Here is a 22,278-nt window from a genome sequence, read left to right on the forward strand (position 1 = left end):
CATTCTGACAGGTGTGAGGTGATATCTCATTGTGGTTTTAATTTGCATTTCTCTGATAATCATTGACATTGAACATCTTTTCATATGTCTCTTGGCCATCAGTATGTCCTCTTTGGAGAAGTATCTATTCAGGTCCTTTACCTATTTTTAAATTGGGTTGTTTGTTTGTTTGTTTGATGTTGAATTGTTTAACTTCTTTATGTATTTTGGATATTAACCCCTTATCAGATGTATCATTAGCGAATATGTTCTTCCATTTAGTGGGTTTTCTTTTCATTTGAGGATGGTTTCCTTTGCTGTGCAAAAACTTTTTAGTTTGATGTAGTCCCATTTGTTTATTTGTTTATTTTGTTTCCCTTGCCTGAGGCGATATATCAGAAAAAGTGTGGCCACGAGATTTTACTGTTTATGTTTTCTTCCAGGATTTTTATGGTTTTGAATCATAGACTTAAATCTTTAAACCATTTTGAGTTTATTCTTGTATATGGTGTAAGTTGGTGGTCTAGTTTCATTTTTTTGCATGCACCTGTCCATTTTTCCCAACAGTATTTATTGAATAGACTATCTGTATCCCATTGTATGGTCTTGCCTCCTTTGTCAAATATTAATTGACCATAAAGTTGTTGGTTTATTTCCCCTAAAGCATTTATCACAGCATTACTCTGTATTTCATCTAACCTAAGAGGTCATTGATTTTAAAATACCATTATTTTACATACCATTAAGAAAGCAAAAAATGCTACCAGTTGAACTGACACATCATCAATTATAAGACACATCCCAACCTTAAAGATGCTAAAATATGAAAATGGATGCTTTAGAATTGATGACATGTGGTAGTTCTTTGTGAATGTGTCTGAGTCATACCTTCCCACTGGATGACAATTTCTTTGAAGGCAGAGAGGGATTATGATTTATGCATCTTGCATCTGTTAGTGCCTAGCACTTCAGAGTCATTCAATAAGTATCTGATTAATTAGAAATAGATATGATTTTTTGAAAATTGATTTTTAGAGAGAGAGAAAGGGAGAGAGAGAAAGGAAAAGAGAGAAAGAGAGAAACATGGATGTGAGAATAGAACATCCATTGGCTGCCTCCTACATGCCCCCTACTGGGGATTGGGCCTGCCACCCAGGCATGAGCCCTGACTGGGAATTGAACCAGCTACCTTTCAGTGCATGGGACGACCCCCCAACCGGCTGAGCCACACTGGCCAGGGCAGTTATGATATTTTAATAAAGGACCAATTTTTCAGAGACATGTGGATTTACTAGCCTTCACATATTCTCTCAGGTTGTCTAGCCTTTATGGTATTATTAGGAGAATTAGTGCCCTTGACTGTTGACCATTTGAATCCTATCTGGTGCCTGGCTTCTAGACAAGTGGAAACTGGGACATAGAGCTAGCTGCCCAGTGGGGCTACCAAGGTATGGTGGTTGAGTGGAATTTGCAACCAAATGCAATTCTTAGCCATTATTTTTCTCCCTTATCCGCAAGTAGTGTTTTATAATGGAAGTAAAGTTTGCTTTTCTGGCGAGTAGCAGACCTCATCATTTTGGTTCCTAATTGTCCTTTTGTCTTGTCTTTTCTTCTGTTTAGTATATATGACCTCGCATTTAAGCCTGATGGAACCCAACTGATTTTGGCTGCAGGAAACAGATTACTGGTAGGATTTTGTATGAATTTCCGTTTTTTTTTTCCTTTCCCTCTTGTAAGTACACTGAAATTTGACACCCCCCCTTTTTTTGAGATTAAAAAAAGCAAGGACGGAAAAACCAGTCATTACTTTTTAATAGGGAAGGAAATGTGCTATTTAAAATAGGTAAGTAAACTGTCTATCACATAGGAACCTGTGAACAATAACTCCTTTGGAGTCATTAATCTTTCCCTTTTTACTTTGAGACACCCATGAAAGGTTGAAACCAATTAATCAAAATGCCTTTGAAACTGGGCTGGTGTCAGCTCATATTTTGTTCCCCCTGAAAAATTCAAGCTACAGCATTGAAGGGGCTCCCTTAATGAGAAGCCAGATAGTCTGACCCTGACTTTTAGGTACTGGCCTACCTAAACAACTCCATATGGATGTTGTGCTATTTTTCATATTTTCAAAGAATGTAAGCTCCCTCTGGAATCTATCCCAGTGTATAAAAGTAATTTTCAGAGAACTCTTTATGTTTGACCTAAAAACCTTTCTATGATGTCTCCTTCCTTCTGCGTAAGTCCACTTCCTCTTGCTCTGTTGTCTCTAGATATGCAGACTGACTGATCTCTATTCTTTTATAGTAACTACATAATCTTAAAGTCATGGTTAAATTGTTCTGTAGACTTCTTTTCTCCAGGGTAAACAGTCCAAATCCTTTCAGTTTTTGGGTTTTTTCATAGGTTATTTTCTCTAACACTAATCGTTTTTGGAGGGGTTTTCCTTGATTTCTCGGACTTTTTTTTTTTTTTAAATCACATATTAATAGGTCTTAAACAGCTATAAAATATCCTAAATCCACATTACAGCTGAATTTTATGACACTCCCTTCGATTTGCAAACCCAGAGTTCAGGTCTGTGACTTTCAAACTCTTGGTAGCAAATATGAAACATCCTCTATGATGTTGATATTGGGGGCAGGGCTAGCACTAAAATTTAATCATGTTATACGTGGCTCTGTGTGCTGGCTTTATTTGGAAATATATCCAACTTCACATAAGTATGAGTGAAGTTTGTGGAGAAGGTCCACAGAGTAAACTTTTGTTTCTTGAGGATTAATGGTAAGTTTCTGGTAATAAAATGCATAGAATCGGGACCTCTACTTCTTGGGTTTCCCAATATTAAGTCACATTCTTTCTGGTTTCTCAGTGTAGTTTTTACTTGATACACATTTAGAATATTGACAAGTGTTTTGTTAAAAAAACAAAAATAGCAGCAGCAACCTGTAGGAATTCTAATTAATGAGTGCCATGTGGATAATGTGTACTTTTGTCCCCTTTTTGCCAGGTTTATGACACCTCTGATGGCACCTTACTTCAGCCCTTAAAGGGACACAAAGATACTGTGTACTGTGTGGCATATGCGAAGGATGGTAAGAGGCTGCTCTGGGTTTACATGCTCTGTAATGGCCTCATAGCTTTTCATTTTTCTCCTTAGTCACTCTTTAATTCTTTTTTTCCTTTTTTTAATTCTCAACTGAGGATATTTTTTTCATTGCTTTTCAGAGAGAGTGGGCGGGGGAGAGAGAGAGAGAAATAGAAATAGAAATATTGATGTGAGACACATCACTTGGTTGCCTCCTGAACACTCCCGGACTGGGGCTGGGGATCGAGCCTGCAACCAAGGTGTGTGCCCTTGGCTGGAATCAAACCCGGGACCCTTCAGTGTGCAGACCAACGCACTAACCACTGAAAAAACCGGCTAGGGCTTTAATTCTTTTTAGTAAGCTAAAGTACAACTTGCAGGTTCAGAAGATAGTTAAGTCTCTTAGACTTCATTTCAGTCATTCTATTCAACAAGTACTTATTGAAGGCCATCTGTGTGCCAGCCACTGTTCTAGCTGCTTGAGATACTTCAGAAAACAGAACAGACAAAGGTCCCTACCTTTATAGAGTTTATATCTATGGGGGAGGAGAAAGAAGAAGAGAGAGTGTGAGGGATGATATATAATAAACATAGTAAATAAGTAAATTAAACAGTATCTGGAAGGTAAGTGTCAGGGAAGAAGAAAAAGATCAGAATAAGGGGATTGAGAGTGTTGGGTGGGGTAGTGGATTGGTTATAGTATTGAATAGGATAGTGAAGGTGGACTTATTGAGTCAAGGACAGGTGAGCAAAGACTTGAAAGTGGACACAGTGAGACTCTGACTGTGGGCATCTGGAGGAAGAGAGTTCCTTGCAAAGGCTCTCAGATGGGAGCATGCCTTCCAGGGGCTGGGGCAGCGAGAATCAGGGGGAGCAGTAGGGGATGAAGGTAGAAAGGTAATAGTCATTGGGTGGCCAGATCATGTTGGCTGTCCTAAGGACTTTGACTTTGATGCTCAGTGAAAATAGGGAACCACTGAAGAGTTCTGAGCAGGAGAGGTCTGATCTGACTTGCATTTTTAAAAGACACCTCTGGCTGCTGAAACAGCCTGCAAGGAGAGAGGGTTGTGGCAGGGAGATGAGTGAGGAAGCATTATCCAGGCAAGTTTTATAACACTGGTGACCTCTGGGAGCAGAGGATGTGGTGAGAAGTGGTCATATTCTGGATATAGTTTGAAGGTGGAGCCGATAGGATTGCCTGACAGATCAGAAGTGGGGTGTGAAGAAAGGAGTCGGGGGTGACTTCAAGGTTTTTGACTTGAGAAACTGGAAAGATGGAGCTTCCCTCCACTGAGATGGGGAAGACTGCAGGTAGAGAAACTTACAGTGGGAGATCAGGAGTTCAGTTTTGGACATGTTGAATTTGAGAAAAGTTGGTGCTGTAAGAGAGAGGGGAGGGCATTGCCAGAACAGAGTCATCAAGTGGGCAAGAGGAGAAGGGATCTAGGGCATAGATGGGGCATGGTGGGGAGGTAGAGGATGTCACTGCAGGTGCTGGCAGGTAGGGGCATGTGGTGATAGGATTCTAATGGAAATTCTCTTCCATTCTTTCCATGAAATAAGAAGCAACATCAGCTGAGAGTGAGGATGGGGAAGGAGGTGTGAGAGAGTTGAGGAGAAAGGAAAAAATTTAAAATGGACCCAGGAGGTATGGTGAGATCCCCAGTGACATGAAAGGCTCATTTGAAGCTGGTGATCATGAATTGAAAGTGAGATCAGTTGGTTTGATTGTCTTTTTCTCCACCACTTTGAGCTGCATAGATGCAAGGGTGGAGGAGGTGGAGAGTTGGATTTAACTGAGTGGTGGATTTCCAAGCACCTCTGAAAATAAAGTAAGAGGGTAAGGGAGTTGAAGATGTATGCAAAATAGTGATTATATACATTGACCTTGAACTGTCAGCTGAGTAATGAAGGGTGAAAGGACTGCAAGGGGTGAGGGACAGTGGAGAGGCAGTAGGTTCTGGTGGGGTTGAAAGATTATTGGAGTTGGGGTACCAGGTGGGATGAGAAAGAGGAGAGGTGGTGGACAGAGAATGGGTGCATGCATTTGATACTGAGAGTTAAAAATAAATCTGTGCTACCCACAGTATGGGATTAGTGGAAAGAACACAGTCTTTGGAATGAGATGGCTCCAAGTTCCAACCTCAAAAGCTCTATGAGTTTGAGGTGGTTATTGAATCTCTCTGAGTCTCAATTTCCTCATGTGTCAAATGAATGTAATATGGAAGATAACATTTTGTGACCATTGCTGAGAAGTCATAGAATTAGAGTGTTATAGTGCTTGAATGAACCTTGGAGATCATTCAGGCTCCAGGCTATTTTCTTTTGAATGACAGACCTCTCTGGGGATCCTATAAAAGCTGTAGACCCCTTTATAGAAAAATACACATATTTAATATATACACACAATTTTTTGTATACAGCTTTGGTCTGATCTAGCCCAGTCTCCTCATTTTAAACCTACATAAAGACCTAGAGAAGTCAAATGACTTGCTAAGTTCATGCAGCAAGTGCTAGTGGTCAAGACAACACTAATTTCTTGCCTTGTAATCAGATGTGCTATGCCACAGTCGTCATTTCTTTTTATGTGGATAGCGCATTCTCCTCTCTTTGCACCTGGCTAAGGTTTGCTCAACCTTTAGGTCTCAGCTGAAGGATCTCATCCTCAGAGAAATCTTCCCTTATTTAAATTAGGTGCCCCAAGTTATTCTCTTTCATAGGTCCCACTTCTTTTGTTATATTGTATTTGTATTGGATTAATTTAATGCTTACTTTTCCCACTACACTAAACTCTATGAAGGTAGGGATTATGTGTGCTTTAATGACTACTAGATTCTTAGCACGGAACATGATTCCTAGCAGATAGTAGGCTTTCAATACATCTTTGTTTACTTGGTGCCAGACAGACCCAAGTAGGTATTAGGTACCTACCAAGTAGGTATTAGGTACCTGCCAGTAGGTATTAGGGCGAGCCATAGGACATTGCTATAGACCCAGTTTGGATTTGAACCCAAACTTCCTGACTCCAAAGTACTGCTGCCCAGTACTAACAAGGAGGAGGAGTAGAGAAGCAGCTGACACTTGTTAAATACCTTAAAAGAACCAGTTTTCTAAGAAATATTCTGGCAAATGCTGGTTTAAAATAAATGTGAGAATTTTCTTTTTACAAATACCTTTAGGCAAACGCTTTGCTTCTGGATCAGCTGACAAAAGTGTTATTATCTGGACGTCAAAATTGGAAGGCATTCTGAAGTACACGTAAGTAACCATTTAGGTGTATTGTATTATTAGTTTGACTCTTATCTTATTGAGCGACTGTAGCAAAAGCACCTTAGAAAAGATATAAGGAATAACTTTTTTCTCTGCAATTGAACTTGAAGTGAAATTATGGGGTTTGTGGTGGTATAGGAAGGTTGGGTAATGAATAAGTGAATGGACATTTCTTGAGCACTACTAGTTTGGCCAGCACTGGGCTGAGTGTTTTTGTATAGCTAAGTTTAGTGAATCTGACCTCGCAAATTCTACTCCGCCCCAACTTGCCCTCTTCCAGTGGCCTTCTGTCTTAGGGATCAGATGGCCTTGCATCCACCCACTGGCAAGAGCCAGAAACTTGGAGTTGGTGTGCTCCAGGCTTCTCTCTCTACAGAGGCTCTGCTCAGTCTTCCCTGTGCCCCTACCTAGTTAGTACTACTCACCCTTCAGCTCTCAGTCTCAAATGCTGTTTGTTCTGTGAAGCCTTTCCTGCCTCACTAGACCTGGTCAGGTTCCTTGATGACATTTCTCACAGTTGTTGTTTTACATTTATCTGGTGATTGATTGCTATTTCCCATCAGCCTTTAAGCTCCAGGAGGGCAGACACTGCATCTGTTTTTGCTCACCCAGTGTCCCTGATACAATGCCTAGCCCATAGTAGGTAGTCAACAAATGCTTTTTTTCTTTTTAATTGTGGTAAAATACACATAAGATGAAATTTACTCTTAACCATTTTTAAGTGTACAGTTCAGTAGTGTTAATTTATTCATGTTGTCGTACAACCAATCTCTAGAATTCTTTTCATTTTGCAAAACGAAAACTCCATACCCATTAAACAACTTCCATTCCCTTTCCCCAGCCCTTGACATCCACCATTCTACTTTCTGTCTCTATGAATTGGACTGTTTTAGGGTCCTCATCTAAGTGGAATCATACAGTATTTAACCTTTTGTGACTGGCTTATTTTACTTTTAGCATAATATCCTAAAGGTTCATTCATGTTGTAGCATGTGTCAAAATTCTCTTCCTTTTTTTTAAATCCTCACCTGAGGACATGCTTAGAGAGATAGAGGAAGGAAGAGAGAGGAACATCGATGTGAGAAAGAAACATCGATTGGTTGCCTTCTGTACATGCCCCAACTGGGAATCGAACCAGCAACCTTTCGGTGCACAGGAAAGCACTCAACCAACTGAGCTACTTCTGCCAGGCAGAATTCTCTTCCTTTTTAAGACTGAATGATATTCTAGTGTATGTATAGACCTCATTTTCTTTATCCACTTATTTGTTGTAAGTGGATACTTGGGTTGCTTCCACCTCTTGGCTATTTTGAATAATACTTCTATGAGCATGGGTGTACAAATCACCAAACAACTTTTGAATGAATAAATGAACGAATAAGTGAAGTTGTGAGTAAGCTGTTACCTGGAAGTAAAGGAATAAAACTGAGGCTGAGATGCAATGTGTGGTACATGACTCACTCACTTTTCATTGTTGTCTAAGGATTTGCCATGTTTCCAGATTTTAGCCTGTAATATCTTCATTGCACCTCCATCTTATATTTCCAGGCCTCGACAAAACAGAGTAACAGCCATTAATAAAGCATTTCCTATGTAGCTGGCACTAGACTAAGTGCTTTACATCATTAGCTTAGCAGCTCACAAACTGGAGGTTTCCAGCATGCTAGTCCTTGAGGGGGTGGCATTTAAGCTAGGCCAGGCTGATGGGTGGGTAACGTTTAAGAGATAAAAATGGGGCGAGGGGCAATGCAGGGGAAGAAGAATTAATTCCTGTGCTTTTTTTGTTAGTTACTTGCATAAGAGCTTGTGGTGTGTAGTCAGAGAGGCTGTGTGGGTTCATCATTTAAATCTTCAGTTGTAGCCATCAAAAACATTTGTGGTTTGCTGCGTAATAATCTATAATTGTTTATGTCCCAGGCACAACGATTCTATCCAGTGTGTCTCCTATAATCCTGTTACTCACCAACTTGCATCTTGTTCCTCCAGTGACTTTGGTAGGTTCCTGATGTCTTGTCCTGGAATAACTGCAGATATGAGCAAAAAATACTGAAATCCATCCAAAATGTGGTGATTTTTGTCCTGAGAGAGTTATGATATTTCTGTCCCTTCAATGGCTGGGGGGTGAGGGAGGGCAGGAGTGGGAAAACGATAGTTATTCTTTAAGTTGTGTTGAAACCAGGAGAGTGAATGATGACATTGAGTCTGGTAAGAAATCTGGGAAACAGCAAGAAGGCCTCAGGGAAGGAAAATGGTAAGAGGGATCGGAGGGCACAGGCATAACTTGGTGTTGCCACCTCTGGGAAGCCTTCCTTGCCTTACAGACAGTTCAGTTGTCCCCACTTCCGTGTCCTCCAACATCTTTGTATGTGTGAAATTCTTCACCATTTTAACTATGCTTCTGGTGCAGTGTTTCACCATTACTACTGGTGTGGTGCTGTAGCTATCCTCCCTGAGGGGTTGAATACCTTGAGGCATTCACCCTGCCTCAGCACTGGCATGGTGCTGGCACAGAGGAGGGATCAGTGTAAAGTCCATCAAGGCAGGGAGAAAGTGAGCAGAAGCTTGTAGATTATCTCTATTCAAGGTCACTTCTGGCTTTCAGCTACTCAGTTCTGTTTTCCTTGCTAAGAGTTAGTGGGTACAATGGAACAGCTGCTATTGAGGAATCAGACTTAATCTCTGTTAGTGTTTGACTTTCCTTATCTAGATAAACATGTTCCCACCATTCTATCTCACTGATAAAGTTCTGAGTTTCAAAAGAGAGAATGTATAAACAAAAGAGGAAAGGACTATCATTCATTAATAAAATACAGCATTTTCTCCAAGTGAGGCACTGGTTCAGTGTGCTTGCTTTGGGGATTAAGACGACAAAGTAGAATCCCTGACCTCAAAGAGCTTGTGGTTGGGAGTAGGAGGAGAGGTAGAATTTGTAAAAATGTAAGAGTGAGTAATAATAGTACTAATTGAATGTTTGTGATGTGCTAGGCACTGTGCTGAGGGTTAAAAATGAATTCCTATTTGAGCTCTATGACAACTCCTGAGGTCAGGTTATTCCTACTCTCACTCCACTGATGAAAAAGAATTGGGGCTTAGAGCAAGTGGTTCACTGGAGGTTACCCAACCAGTAGTGGTCAAATCAGGGCTTAGACTTGGGCCATGTAAGCACTGGAGGCCAAGGAGGGAGGGGTTTCTTTCAGTAGAGGGTCTGGCCAGGCTCAGTGGAGCACAGATGATATGTGTGCAGGTGGAAATGTTTGGAGAGGTAGGTATTCAGGACCAGGGAAGGGTGAAAAAATCATTTGATGTTGCATCTTGAATATAAATATATTTTTGAACTATATTTACTTTCTTGGTTATGCTTTATGACTCAGGCAAAGGGTAGAATTTGCTTATATTGCCTGGACATTATATCTGTTGTGGGACCCTGAGCCAGAGCATCTGGCAGCAGGAGGGAGCAAGTTGAAGGTGACCAATGTGCCTTGGACAAGGCACAGCTTGTATAGGATCATGTCATGTGGGTGAGGAGAGAAAATTGGATTCCCAGAAAGCATTATTCATTACTTTAAACGCTAAGTTATACTTTGGTAACAATTATTATTATTATTTTTAAAATATATCTTTATTGATTTCAGAGAGAGGAAGGGAGAGAGAGAGAGAAACATCAGTGATGAGAGAGCTGTCATTGATCGGCTGCCTCCTGCACGCCCCCGACTGGGGATTGAGCCAGCAACCTGGGCATGTACCCTAACTGGGAAGCAAACCGTGATCTCCTGGATCCTAGGTCGATGCTCAGTCGCTGAGCCACTCCCAGCTGGGCTGGTAACAATTATTTACACTGAAGTTGCCATTTCTCTGAGTAAAACCCCTGAAAAGTTGGCTGGAAATTCATTAACCTTTTTTTTTTTTTAAAAATAATTATAGATTCACAGTAAGTGGCAAAGATAATGAAAAAGTTGTGTGTACTCTTCATCCAGTTTTCCCCATGGATACATCTTATGTAACTATTGTATAATATCAAAACCAGAAAGCTGGGTCTGAGGCAATCTGTGTGTATAGTCCTGTCATTTCATCACCTGTGTAGATTACCATCACCACAAAGATACTCCTTATCATCATCTCCCCCCACACCTCCTATTATCCCTAACATCTGGTACCCAGTAACTGTTAATCTGTTCTCCATTTCTATATAATTTTGTCATTTCAAGAATTTATAAAGTAGAATCATACAGTATGTGACCTGGGATTGGCTTTTTTCACTCAGCCATAAAGACCCGGAGATCCTCTAAGTTGTGTGTGTATCAATTATCTGTATCACTTAACCTACGGAATATTATTGTTGAGTAATATTCCAACTGATCTATCTTTTTTTATAATATTTTGCATTGAAGGCTTATGGTCTCCTGAACAGAAGTCTGTCTCCAAGAACAAATCCAGCAGCAAGATCACCTGCTGTAGGTGAGTTAGGGACAGCTCTGAAGGTCGGCTTTATGTTCTGTCCTCTTCTAAACAGACTCAAAATCCAGGTAATTCACATAGTAGAGAAAGTCTGTGTTAGCTCATTGGTTTGGGCTCCTGTATTTCCTCGTTTCTTCTTTTCTGGTCTCCTTGGTGGGAAGGACTTGTGCCTGCCTTTGATCATCAAGCAAAAGAAAACTATAAATTGCTTTCATGCAGTTATCTAGTTACAAACCTCAGCCTGCAGCTGTCATCAATGGAGGCTCTCTGGATATGCAAAATTGTCCTTTCCAGGTGGCATGTGCACTGGAGAAAGCAGGCACAGGCTTTGATGCTAGACCTGGATTCAAATCCAGATGGATCACTGACAGGCTCTGCGACCTTAGGAAAATTACAAAATCTCTCGGAGCTGGAGCCTGAGGTTCCTCATCTTATAATACTGGATAAAAATACTGATTTGATAGGGCTGTTGTGAAATGCCACAAACTAATGAGTCTAAAAGCATACAGTACAGCACCTGGCATACAAAAGTCACTCTATAAATGGTAGCTATTCTTGCTTTTCGGCTTCTGAGTATAGCCTTTCTTTCATTCAACATCTGTTAAGCACCTGTTCTAGAGGCTGGGAATACACAAAGACATAGATTTTGTTCTTAATGTGCTCTTAAAGTGGGAGGGTGTTGAAATGGTGAGTGGGAGGCTGACCCAGCAATACAGGCACAAGCTAAGGGCTATCCTGGAGGTCTGTACAGAGAGCTATGAGAGCTCAGAAAAAGGTGCTCCTGCCTTCACATGTCTGTTGATCCCTGAAATAATGGGATTTTAAGTCTGGTCCTCTAATTTTTACGTTATGACCAGGATTAGCCTAGCCATTGCTACCTCATCAGACTATCAACCAAGGCATCATCCTCACTGGTTTTACTTTCTGTGTTCCTTTCTCTCTCCCTGTGCCCTTTGCTGGTTGTGTGAACAGCTGGACAAATGATGGTCAGTACCTGGCTCTGGGGATGTTCAATGGAATCATCAGCCTACGGAACAAAAACGGCGATGAAAAAGTGAAGATTGAGCGGCCAGGGGGCTCCCTCTCCCCGATATGGTCCATCTGCTGGAACCCTTCAAGGTGCTCTTACAGCTACCCTCCTTCTAGGGCAAACACTCTTTCTTTTCCCGTAAGGTCTCTCCATGTATTTAAAGGCTTTTTAGCCCACTTGACTGATATGTTTTGGAACCTGTTCCATTTGAATGGAATTTTTTAAGAGCCCATCTTGTGTTTTGGAATGAATCCCAGAGCTTTCGCTAAGCAGATGAGCTATCTAGGCCAGCTCAAAGTGTCTGTGTGCGCGTTCACACATGACACAGAAGGGCCATTTTCTTATGAATTAAGAGCTCACCTCTTTACTGTGACTTTATTTTGGTCTTTTTCCCTTTTTCAGCTCTTTCCTCTAAGTTGGGCAGAACATGTGCCCACCCAATAATAAATAGCTTTTTCATGAGTCTTTTTTGCTGCCCTTGCCAAAAAAAGTTTAAATTGTCTACAAGTGTCCCCAAGTCCTATAGTACCACAAACAATTGGCATCTGCTTTCTCAAACCTTACACATACTTTTCTTTCTATGCCAATGTGACTTTGAATGTGGACTAATATCTTTATATGCTCTTTGTATAATCCTATAATATTAAACCACCAATGTCTCCCACAGAGCCCTCTGAAGGTAAATTAAAGGACTTAATTGTCACTTTACAGGTGGTGCCTACTTGATTTAGAAGGTTGTTTAATTCCACTGCCTTTTCTGCACCAGATTATTATGCTTCTTCCTGAATAATTTTGTCCAGCCCAGAGCTGTACCATGCATGTCTAATGCCTTCAAAGGCCATTAGCCTACCCCAGAGTTCCTGCTGTTTGATTTTGTGGCTACAGATGACTTTGTGGCTTCAGGGTACCATTTTTAATTCATGAGAAGCAGGATGCCCAGTGTACCTGGTTGCTGTCCTCTTCCGGCAGGGTTCAAGGGCTCCTTGACAGGTTTTGAAATTATGGCTTTAGTGTAGTTCTAGGCATTGTGATTGTGAACAACCAATTACTGTCTACAGCCGGTGGGAGAGTTTCTGGATGAACAGAGAGAACGAGGATGCCGAGGAAGTCATTGTCAACAGATATTTTCAGGAAATCCCTTCCACTCTGAAGTCAGCAGTGTACAGTAGTCAGGGTAGTGAGGCAGAGGAGGAAGAACCAGAGGAAGAGGACGACAGTCTCAGGGACGACAACTTGTGAGTGTGTCCTGAGGAGCAAGAACCCTCCTGGGAAGGGACAAGACCCCAGAGCAGACCTCCTGGGGCAGATGCTGCTCTAAGCTCCTTTCTAAGAGGGTTTGAGGTTGTTGGTGGTGAAATCTCCTCCAACAAGGGGGAAACACACCCTTTTAAAACTCCTGTGTGGATTATAAAATTATCCTTTGAGAAACTTCGGGAAATACTAAAAAGTCTAAAGGAGAAAGTTCAACTCTGTAAAACTCCATCCTTTGAGGAAACCACTGTTTCCCCTCAGTGTATTCATATAATTAACTAAATCATATCCTACTTTTTTATTTCCACTTAACATCATAGAGTGAACTATTTCTAGTAACATTAGAAGTCCTTTGAAAACATGATTTTGAATGCCTACATAGTATGCCCCTGTGTGGATGTACCATAATTCATTTAACACTCCCTCTATTACTGGACATCTTTCTTACCCTGCTCCTACACTGTACCTTACCTTGCATCCTACACTGTACTTTACCTTGCATATATCAGAGAAGCTCTCAACTTACCCACAGTCCTCACCTCCCAAATCTTGGCTGTCCAGGCATTCTTTCTTTCTGGAGTAGAAAAGCTGGGATAGCCAGGATTTTCTGATTGGGCAAAAGCGATCTGGCTTGGAACTTCCCAAACTGTGTTCTGTGGTACCTGAGGTTCTTTGGAAAACGGAAGTGGGAGCTGGGGGATAAGGAAAGGAGGAAGGGGCGGGTTTCAGGTCCCCATCTGTGCTCCAAACAGAGTAACCCCTTATTGCTTGACATGAGTTTTGTTTTGGTAGAGACCCACTGCTGGGGGTGGGGGGAGAGTTTGAAAACCACCAATCCAATTCTTGGGGCTTGCACCCAACTCAGAAGCATATATGGCATGCCCAAGAGGGCTCACTGCAAGCTGGGCTCCTAGACTGTGTTTGGACTTCAGTGCCAGTCATACAAAGTTTACCTGTAGGTCCTTTCCTGTTAATATTGCCCTTGGTCTTTGTCTTTTCCCCCCTTAGTTGTGAATTAGTGCCTGTGGTATTTGCCACTTTGCCACTCTTGGCTGGGTTTTGCAGAAAAGGTTGTACCATTTCAGGCCTGCATATCTAATGGTGCTGCTAGGTGACCACAGGGGCTTAGGCTCAGAAAAGCTGGACTTAATAAACAAAGAGGAAGCAACATTAGGTGGGTTAAGACCAGGCCTCAAGGGCAGGGAACATCTCTCTCTCAAACTAGATTCCCAAGTAGCCTGATCCCCAGCCTCAGCTGAGGAGGTTTCTCCTGTGTGTTGGTCCTATAGCCCTAGTCCCAAGGCACTTGTCTTGATAGAGACTCCATTTCAAAGACAGTTGTTGATCTTTAAAGAGCCCATTACTCTTTTTTTTTTTTTTTTTTTTATTAGATCCAGTTAGAAACTATTTCACCCCAATTGTAAGAGAACCTAGTTTAGGTATTAATTTTCTCTCTTCAAGAAGAGCAAGCAAGGTTTCCTCTGTCTATTAAAAAAGTCAGACAATCTATGCCTTTCCACTGTGAAAGACGTTTCTCCTCCATCTTCCTATATTTTATAGTACATAAGAATAAAGCACTCTTGAATCTGCAGCGTTGCCCTTTCTTAGTGTTGCTCCACAGGAAGCTTTGAAATGATGGGTTTAGCTTCTTCACTGTGGCAGTGTCCCAGCACCACAAGCTCATGGTAGGGCATTTAGTGAAATAACAGATCCCAGGAGGGCTGAACCAAGCCTTGCCTCATCCTGTTAGACTGATTGATGGGTTGACCCACGTTACAACTTTTGGCCTCAGTACTGCTGTACAACATTTGGCAATATGACAGGCTGGCCAGGGCTTTCTTTTTCCTGTTGTTTATTAAACACTTAAGGCTAACTCATCAGCAGACCGTGGCCTCACATAACCTCTTTTGTCTTCTGTTGATTAGAGAGGAACATAATGACATCCTGGCTGTAGCTGATTGGGGGCAGAAACTTTCCTTCTACCAACTGAGTGGAAAACAGGTATGTAGCTCTGTACAAACCCAGTGGGAGATACAGGTACAACATGCCTGTTAATAGTTTTTTACTTTCTGAGACTGTATTATTAATAATTATAATTTATTGTTTGCTTTTATTTATTGAGCATTTGCTGTGATATCAGGCACTGGGCTCTGTGCTGTGCATCCTTTATCTCATTTAATTCTAATAAAACCCTGTGAAGTAGGTACTTTGATTATCAACTTTTTTAGAAATGAGTAGACAAGACTCAGAGCAGTGAAATAAGTATTATGCCTAAAGCTCCACACTGCTAGTAAATGGTGGTACCTGGAATTGAAACCCAGATTGGCCTGACTGTAAAGCCTGCCTTTCTATATTTGCTTTATTCATCCTGCCCGCATTTATAAGTGCCATTTAGGCCAGCCCTTCACCTGTGTTAGGAGCCGCTGATGCTGAGCTATGTCAGTTAATGCCTCTGCTCTGCCAGAGTTCACAGGCTGGTGGAGACATACTCCACAGCCAACAGTCCCAGTGCAGTGTGATACATAGCATGATAGAGAACTGTACAGATAGCTAGCTATTGGGACACAAAAGAGGGTGACATCACTGCTTGGTGGAGATGGGGCATTTGTAGAGGTGACTTTGAGCAGGATAAGCGGAGTTTGCTAGGCAGAGATCACTGGGAATGGTGTTTCAGTCAGAGAAAATAGCATCTGCAAAGGCAGGGAGGAATGAAAATAGATAACTCAGGGAACAGTAAGTTGTTCAGGGTGACTGGATCCAAGATTTGTGAAGAGAAGATGGCACTAGAAAGGAAGATGGGGACAAGATTGTAGTGTGAATAAGGAATTTGAATATCATATACTGTGAGTATTCAGGAGCCATAGATTTAGGTAGGGAGCGACTTGGTCAGATTGCTGTTTCAGAAGAATTCTTTGTTTCTGTGGAGGGTGTATTAAAATAGAGCCTGGTGGTAGGAGACACTGAGGATTATAGCGAAGGTAGTAGAGATGGCTTACTACCACAGCCAAGCAAATGAGAAATGCAGTCGTTTCAATGGAGCCTTTTGTTTAACAGCATCCTTTTTTCTCAAAACATATCATGCTAGAAGTAGGGGTTTCAGATATGCATTGCCTAGCTTTGGAGCCATTTCTTCTGCCTCTCCTTACCATTGGTCATTTCTTTTGAAGTCAAGTAAAGATAAAGATTCTGGATAATAAAGAATTTTCCCAGTTTCCTGTGGCTGTTTTCTCAGAACCATCATTTTAATTATCTGGCATACTTAATGTATGTCCATCATCCCTTAACAAATATTTATTGGCACATCGACTGTGTACCAGGCACTGAGGGAGGGTATTAGAAGTTCCCTGGAACAAGTAACCACACTATATTAGGAGGGAATGGGGTCTTGTTGCTATAGTGACAATAAAAAAGAGCTCAACATGGTAGTCTGGGTTATGGGAAATATCTTGCATGTATGCAGCCCCACAGTTCATGTTGTGGCCCAGAGGTTTTGACTGATAAGCAACCTCAGTCTGCTGAGAAAGTAACCCCCAACTTGTTTGGGACAGTAAAATTGTTTTCTTAGGGTGTAAGTATCTTTTAACTCTGAGAAGATTTAGAATTAAATATGGGATGATGAAGTAAATCAAACCTGTGCTTTTGTGTTTGGCTTAGGCATAATTTGTGTATTTTTGGCATTTTAAGTGTTTGTGATATTTAAAGGGATCTGGCTTAATAATAATAATAATAGTTAACATTTATTGAGTTTCAAGGCATTATATAAACTCTTTACAAGGCTAATTCTTTTATTCCTTAAAACAACTTTGTGAGGTAGATACTATTATCACCACTTCACATGTATGAAAATTGAGGCACAGAGAGGTTCAGTAACTGCTCAAAGCAACACAGTTTAGTTAGTGGCCAAGCCTGTTTTGGAACCCAGGCAGACTGGTGGTAGAATCCATATTAGAATAATTTTTAAAAATATATATGTTTTTATTGATTTCAGAGAGAGGAAGGGAGAAGGATAGAAATATCAATGGTGAGAGAGAATCATGGATCGGCTGCCTCCTGTATGCCCCCTACCTGGGATCGAGCTCACAGTCTGGCACGTGCCCTGACTGGAATCGAACTGTGACCTCCTGGTTCATGGGTCGACACTTAACTACTGAGCCACACCAGCCTGGCAAGGACAGTTTTAAAATTAAATAAATTAAGCTTTGTGAAATACTAAGAAAGAGAGAGAGAAAGACAGACAGAGAGAGACAGAGAGACAGACAGAGAGAGACAAACAGAAAGACAGAGACAGACAGACAGACAGGAAAGACAAGACAGGAAGAAGGGAGGGAGGGAAGGAGGGAGGGAGGGAGGGAGGGAGAGAGAAAGAAAGAGAGAAAGAGAGAAAGAGAGAAAGAGAAAGAAAGAAGCAGCTGAGGGGAACAATTGAACCCAGCAAGTACTACGTGTGAAGGAGGGCCTATGGGAGAAAGACTATCCCTGGGTTCACATTGGCTAAGGAGCAAAAGACACACACTCCTGGAATGGTTAGGTGGGACTGGGGGAGATGCTGCTGGCTCTAGTGGTCAAGGATTCAGCTGTATGGAGGGGAGGAGTAGGGTGCTCTAAAGGAGGCTGGCCTGTGTTCATGATGGAATCACTGGAAATAAGGCTGGCCAGCTCTCCACTGTCTTCCACCTCCCCCCATTAAAGTCGGTAAGAAAAGCCCTTAATTGTATTGTAATTATTATGGATTCAGAAGTGGTTTTCCCTTCTTTTCTCAGATTGGGAAGGATCGGTCACTGAACTTTGACCCCTGCTGCATCAGCTATTTTACTAAAGGGGAGTACATTTTGCTGGGGGGGTCAGACAAGCAAGTATCTCTTTTCACCAAGGATGGAGTGCGGCTTGGGACTGTTGGGGAGCAGAACTCCTGGGTGTGGACGTGTAAAGTGAAACCCGATTCCAACTATGTGGTAAGAAGAGGAAGTTTATTTTTTTGTGCCATTGCCTGAGTAGGCACTGAACATTAGGCATGGTTATCCAGTCAAGTCACTGGTATTTGTTTCTGACAAAGGGGAGAGTAGACTCTTTCTCCACAGAGAGCTAGGAATTGACAACTCTCTTTCCCTGCAGGTGGTAGGCTGCCAGGATGGCACCATTTCCTTCTACCAGCTTATTTTCAGCACTGTCCATGGGCTCTACAAGGATCGGTATGCGTACAGGGATAGCATGACTGATGTCATTGTGCAGCACCTGATCACTGAGCAGAAAGGTAAAAGGCAGGTAGAGCCCCTCTGCCCTCCAGACACTGGGAAGAGGGTTAGGTTGAGAGGGCCGCTGACAGAGCAAGTGAAATGGTAGGAAATGTTTCTCCTTGGTCTTTTGGAAACGCGTTAGACCACCGGATCTTGCTTTCTTGGGAGGGTTGGTGAGGGGAGGATGTAGATATTTTTGAGAATCGAATGAAAGCAAGAAACCCTCTCTCAAAAAACCCCACACACAGATTCACAAAATTTTGCAAATAATTCCAGAGGAACATGGACTACCTAACTAAGGGAGGATAATGTATAACAAGTCAGAACCAGGGTGGTTGATATGCATGAGTCTTTGTGGACCTGTATCCTCTTGGTCAGAGGCACTTCTGGGTACTTTCCGCTCAGCTCCATCTGTACTTGCCTTCTGGCAGGTCCTTGCCCCAGAGATAAGCAGGGACAGTGGGTCACCATAGGCTCAGTCAGATCAGGGTTCCTGGCCTAGTGCAGTCAGTCCAACTCAGTCTTCTCTTCTGTCCACCCAGGTGTCTGGGCTGGTTAAATAGGCTGAGAATCCATTTGTTTCAAGTGTATTCATATTCAAATGTATTGGACACATCTTACTGCCGGATGCCTGTGCGTAGGGATTCTGGTTGGGAGTTGTCTTACAGATTCAGATGACAGACATCCTTTGGTCCCCATCTGGGAGCACCTCTGTTTGAAGATCCCAACTGTGATGGTGAGGTTGTAGCCACTTGGCCAGCTCCATAGAATCACTTCTGGAGACATTTTCTCAACCTGGTCTGTAGTGAGTGTGAGAGCCTAGTATGTCCCAGAAAATACACATGGTTCCCTGTTGTCAAGGGTGGTGTTTGGGGAGTGGCCAGAGTTGTGGGCAGTAACTCAGGCAGGCTCCCAATCATCAGGGGCCATTAGTGCCATGTAGAGGAGTTTAGATTTATGTTCAGCAAGTGATGGTAGTACTAAGAATTTCATTTTCCATACTCATTTGTAAGCTTTGGACCACAAAGACTATTTATGACTTTGGATCCTGGTGTTTAGCAGACCTGATTGTACATATTATACACTCTGTAAAGATTTTTTTGATGAGAGTGTCTCCTTAATTGCCAGTAGCATTAAGTAAATGATAGCTTTTCATTTCTCTGCCTTCTACCTTACTTAACCTCTTGCTAGAACTGTATTTTTCTTTTTCTTTGACAGTTCGGATTAAATGCAAAGAGCTTGTCAAGAAAATTGCGATCTACAAAAATCGATTAGCTATCCAACTGCCAGAGAAAATCCTCATCTATGAATTGTATTCAGATGATTCGTCAGACATGCATTACCGGGTAAAGGAGAGGATTGTCAAGAAGTTTGAGTGCAACCTCCTGGTGGTGTGCGCTGATCACATCATCCTCTGCCAGGTAAGCAGTAGCAGGTTGGGCTGAATCTGTCTCATGCTTCCTCCAAAGATAGGGTACCCAACTCAGGGTTTTTGGTCATTAGGAATTGGTTATTGCTTTTATTTTATTGACATCTATATGAGTCAGACTTTACTAGAAAGTCATGGGCCATAAACTGGAGAATATCTATTTTTTGCATTGCAAAGTACTTTGTTATAAAGCCTAAATTGATATCCCACAAAATGAAGATTGACTTTTTTTTTTTTTTGGTAAACATATACACATAAAAATTCATGCTATCCTTTAGTTAAACAACAACAAAATGTATTTTAATTCAAAACAGTAAAGGAAGTTTTTACTTTCTGATAGATTTTTTTGACAGAAAAAAATTTCTCAACTTAGAACGTCCTAGGAAATGTCTAGGGCAATACCAAGAGAAGTTTGGAAAGACTTGGAGAGAAGGCCAACCTAGCATCTCTCTTGGAAGTAGTGGTGGATTTGGTTTCATGAAACTAGGCCTATTGGAAGTAATAAAATGGATTCCTTTAGGAATCACTGGATATAAAATACTGTTAAAATACCTCTGAAAGTCTAGAACTTTAAGAAGTTTTAGGGGTGCCACAGGTTCTAGGGTAGAAGTGGCAAACGGTGTGCTTTTGACTGCTTAGGGGTCTGCACGAAAGACCCAAGGCTGAGCTAGGCTCTGTGGGAAGACTCATGAAGAATGAACGATACCAGTCATGGGAACTAGGTTAGATATATCATGAATGTGAAATTTTTTCATCCCTCAGAGGCAGAAAGACCTCCTTGGGAGGGCTGGGGAACACTTACTCTATTGAATATCCATGCAGAGGTAGGTTTGCTTTCTAGGAGAAACGACTGCAGTGCCTGTCCTTCAGTGGAGTGAAGGAGCGGGAGTGGCAGATGGAGTCTCTCATTCGCTACATCAAGGTGATTGGTGGCCCTCCAGGAAGGGAAGGTCTGTTAGTGGGCCTGAAGAATGGACAGGTGAGTGCTCTTTCAGGTCGCCCATCAGTCTGACTATCTGTATGCAGATACAGACAGCCAGTCAAGTAATTACCCTGAGATAGGTTTTCAGGGCAAGAAAAGGCTTCTTCCCTTCATGGGCACATTAGAGCTTCCTTTTATGAGGATAGCCTCAGGCCAAAGAAGAGGTGGCCCTCAGACTCATAGCATGCCCTATTCTGGCAGAGTTGGCGCTGCAGCCTCTGGGCTGCACATTGAGTAGATAAGTGGGCTAAAAGTCACGCAGAAGGTGGGAGATTTGTTAGAGGTTCAGGTTCTGTGGCTTGCTAGAAAGGGAGGCAGAGATCACTCCTTAGGTCAGATCCCTATTAGAGCAGTGAATGGATTAAGGCAGTGTATTCTTGCTTGTGCCCTGGAGGGTGTTGGTCTGCAGGCTATTACTAGATGTTATAGGAAAAATGGGTCCTCTGCTCAAATAGATGTGGAAAATCTAGGTTACACAAAGTTGAACAGTTTTCTGTGTGTATTCTTTGCTCAAAATAAAAGTTCTAAGTGGGCTACATGGAAATTTGAAAGTGAAAATGTAATTACATTAGCCTGAGAGCCAAGCTGTCTAGCAGATGGCTTGTGGTGGAGGTTTTTCAGGCCTTTCCCAGGGAAGGAAGTCATGGAGTATGAGTTAGCAGGGACCATAGAATAGCAAAGCAAGAGGAAAGCCTGCTTCTTTGTCAGTGTCACTTCCAGTGTGAGGCCTGAGAGGATGGACTTTGCGGGCAGGTTGACCTGGGGTCATATTTGTGCTAAGCTGTGTGACTTCACCTTTCTGAGGCTCAGGTTTTACAAATGAAGATAATGTTTTACAAAACTATCAAAAATAGTTAATGAGTGATTGCTTTCACCATTATCATCGTTATCATCATTATTTTGCTGTGGTTATACCAGATGTTTTGTCAGTGTTTACAGCAGCCTCTTCCTGTGTTAGTTGCTCAGATCTCTGCTAGATGATGTTTCCTAACCCTGCAGTTGGATAATGTCATTAACAAATCCCCAGTCAAGCAGACTTTCAAGTGAGTTTGTCATGTCTTGGAGCCGACATGTCATTACTTTGGTGACCTCAGGTGAACTACACTCTGTTTTAAGGATAAGCCCTGCTCCCTTTCTTTTGATGAGTCCCTCTCTCTGCCCAGAGCCTCTAATGAAGTTAGTGGGAGTTGGTTTTGTAGAACACATGGGATTCCAACAGCCTGGCAGTATTCCAGGGTTTTGTTGCCATGGTGATTCACATTTTTTATCTGAAATTTTGCCAGATCCTGAAGATCTTTGTGGACAATGTCTTCGCCATCGTCCTGCTGAAGCAGGCCACAGCCGTGCGCTGCTTAGACATGAGTGCCTCCCGAAACAAGCTGGCTGTGGTGGATGAAAATGACACATGCCTGGTCTATGACATCCACACCAAGGAGTTGCTTTTTCAGGTGAAGTTCCAGGGACTGCCCAGGACATGGTTCTTGGATTAGAGACCCTCCTTTAGCTTCCCAGTCCTGACAGGAGGTACTCATGCTCTGGCTTCCAGGTGGGTCCCTGGGAGGA

At 42.1% G+C, this 22,278-nt stretch overlaps 1 protein-coding gene across 6 annotated transcripts in view; it reads left to right on the forward strand.

The window, feature by feature from the left end:
* Positions 1 to 22,278, forward strand: part of IFT122 (intraflagellar transport 122) — a 65,729-nt gene that overhangs the window by 7,150 nt on the left and 36,301 nt on the right. For 2 of the 6 annotated variants that reach the window (XM_081160035.1, XM_081160036.1), the window contains exons 2-14: positions 1,600 to 1,666; positions 2,987 to 3,071; positions 6,244 to 6,322; positions 8,252 to 8,328; positions 10,723 to 10,789; positions 11,762 to 11,908; positions 12,878 to 13,054; positions 14,996 to 15,071; positions 17,831 to 18,022; positions 18,183 to 18,321; positions 19,523 to 19,725; positions 20,575 to 20,712; positions 21,999 to 22,163. In XM_081160035.1, coding sequence (XP_081016161.1) covers positions 1,600 to 1,666; positions 2,987 to 3,071; positions 6,244 to 6,322; positions 8,252 to 8,328; positions 10,723 to 10,789; positions 11,762 to 11,908; positions 12,878 to 13,054; positions 14,996 to 15,071; positions 17,831 to 18,022; positions 18,183 to 18,321; positions 19,523 to 19,725; positions 20,575 to 20,712; positions 21,999 to 22,163 — 1,612 coding nt within the window. Of the gene's footprint in view, positions 1 to 1,599; positions 1,667 to 2,986; positions 3,072 to 6,243; positions 6,323 to 8,251; positions 8,329 to 10,722; positions 10,790 to 11,761; positions 11,909 to 12,877; positions 13,055 to 14,995; positions 15,072 to 17,830; positions 18,023 to 18,182; positions 18,322 to 19,522; positions 19,726 to 20,574; positions 20,713 to 21,998; positions 22,164 to 22,278 lie in introns of those variants that run through there. The other 4 variants (XM_081160037.1, XM_081160038.1, XM_081160039.1 and 1 more) reach the window with 3 other exon arrangements.

This window comes from Miniopterus schreibersii, assembly GCF_964146895.1.
Source record: "Miniopterus schreibersii genome assembly, chromosome: 15".
NCBI lineage: Eukaryota > Metazoa > Chordata > Mammalia > Chiroptera > Miniopteridae > Miniopterus > Miniopterus schreibersii.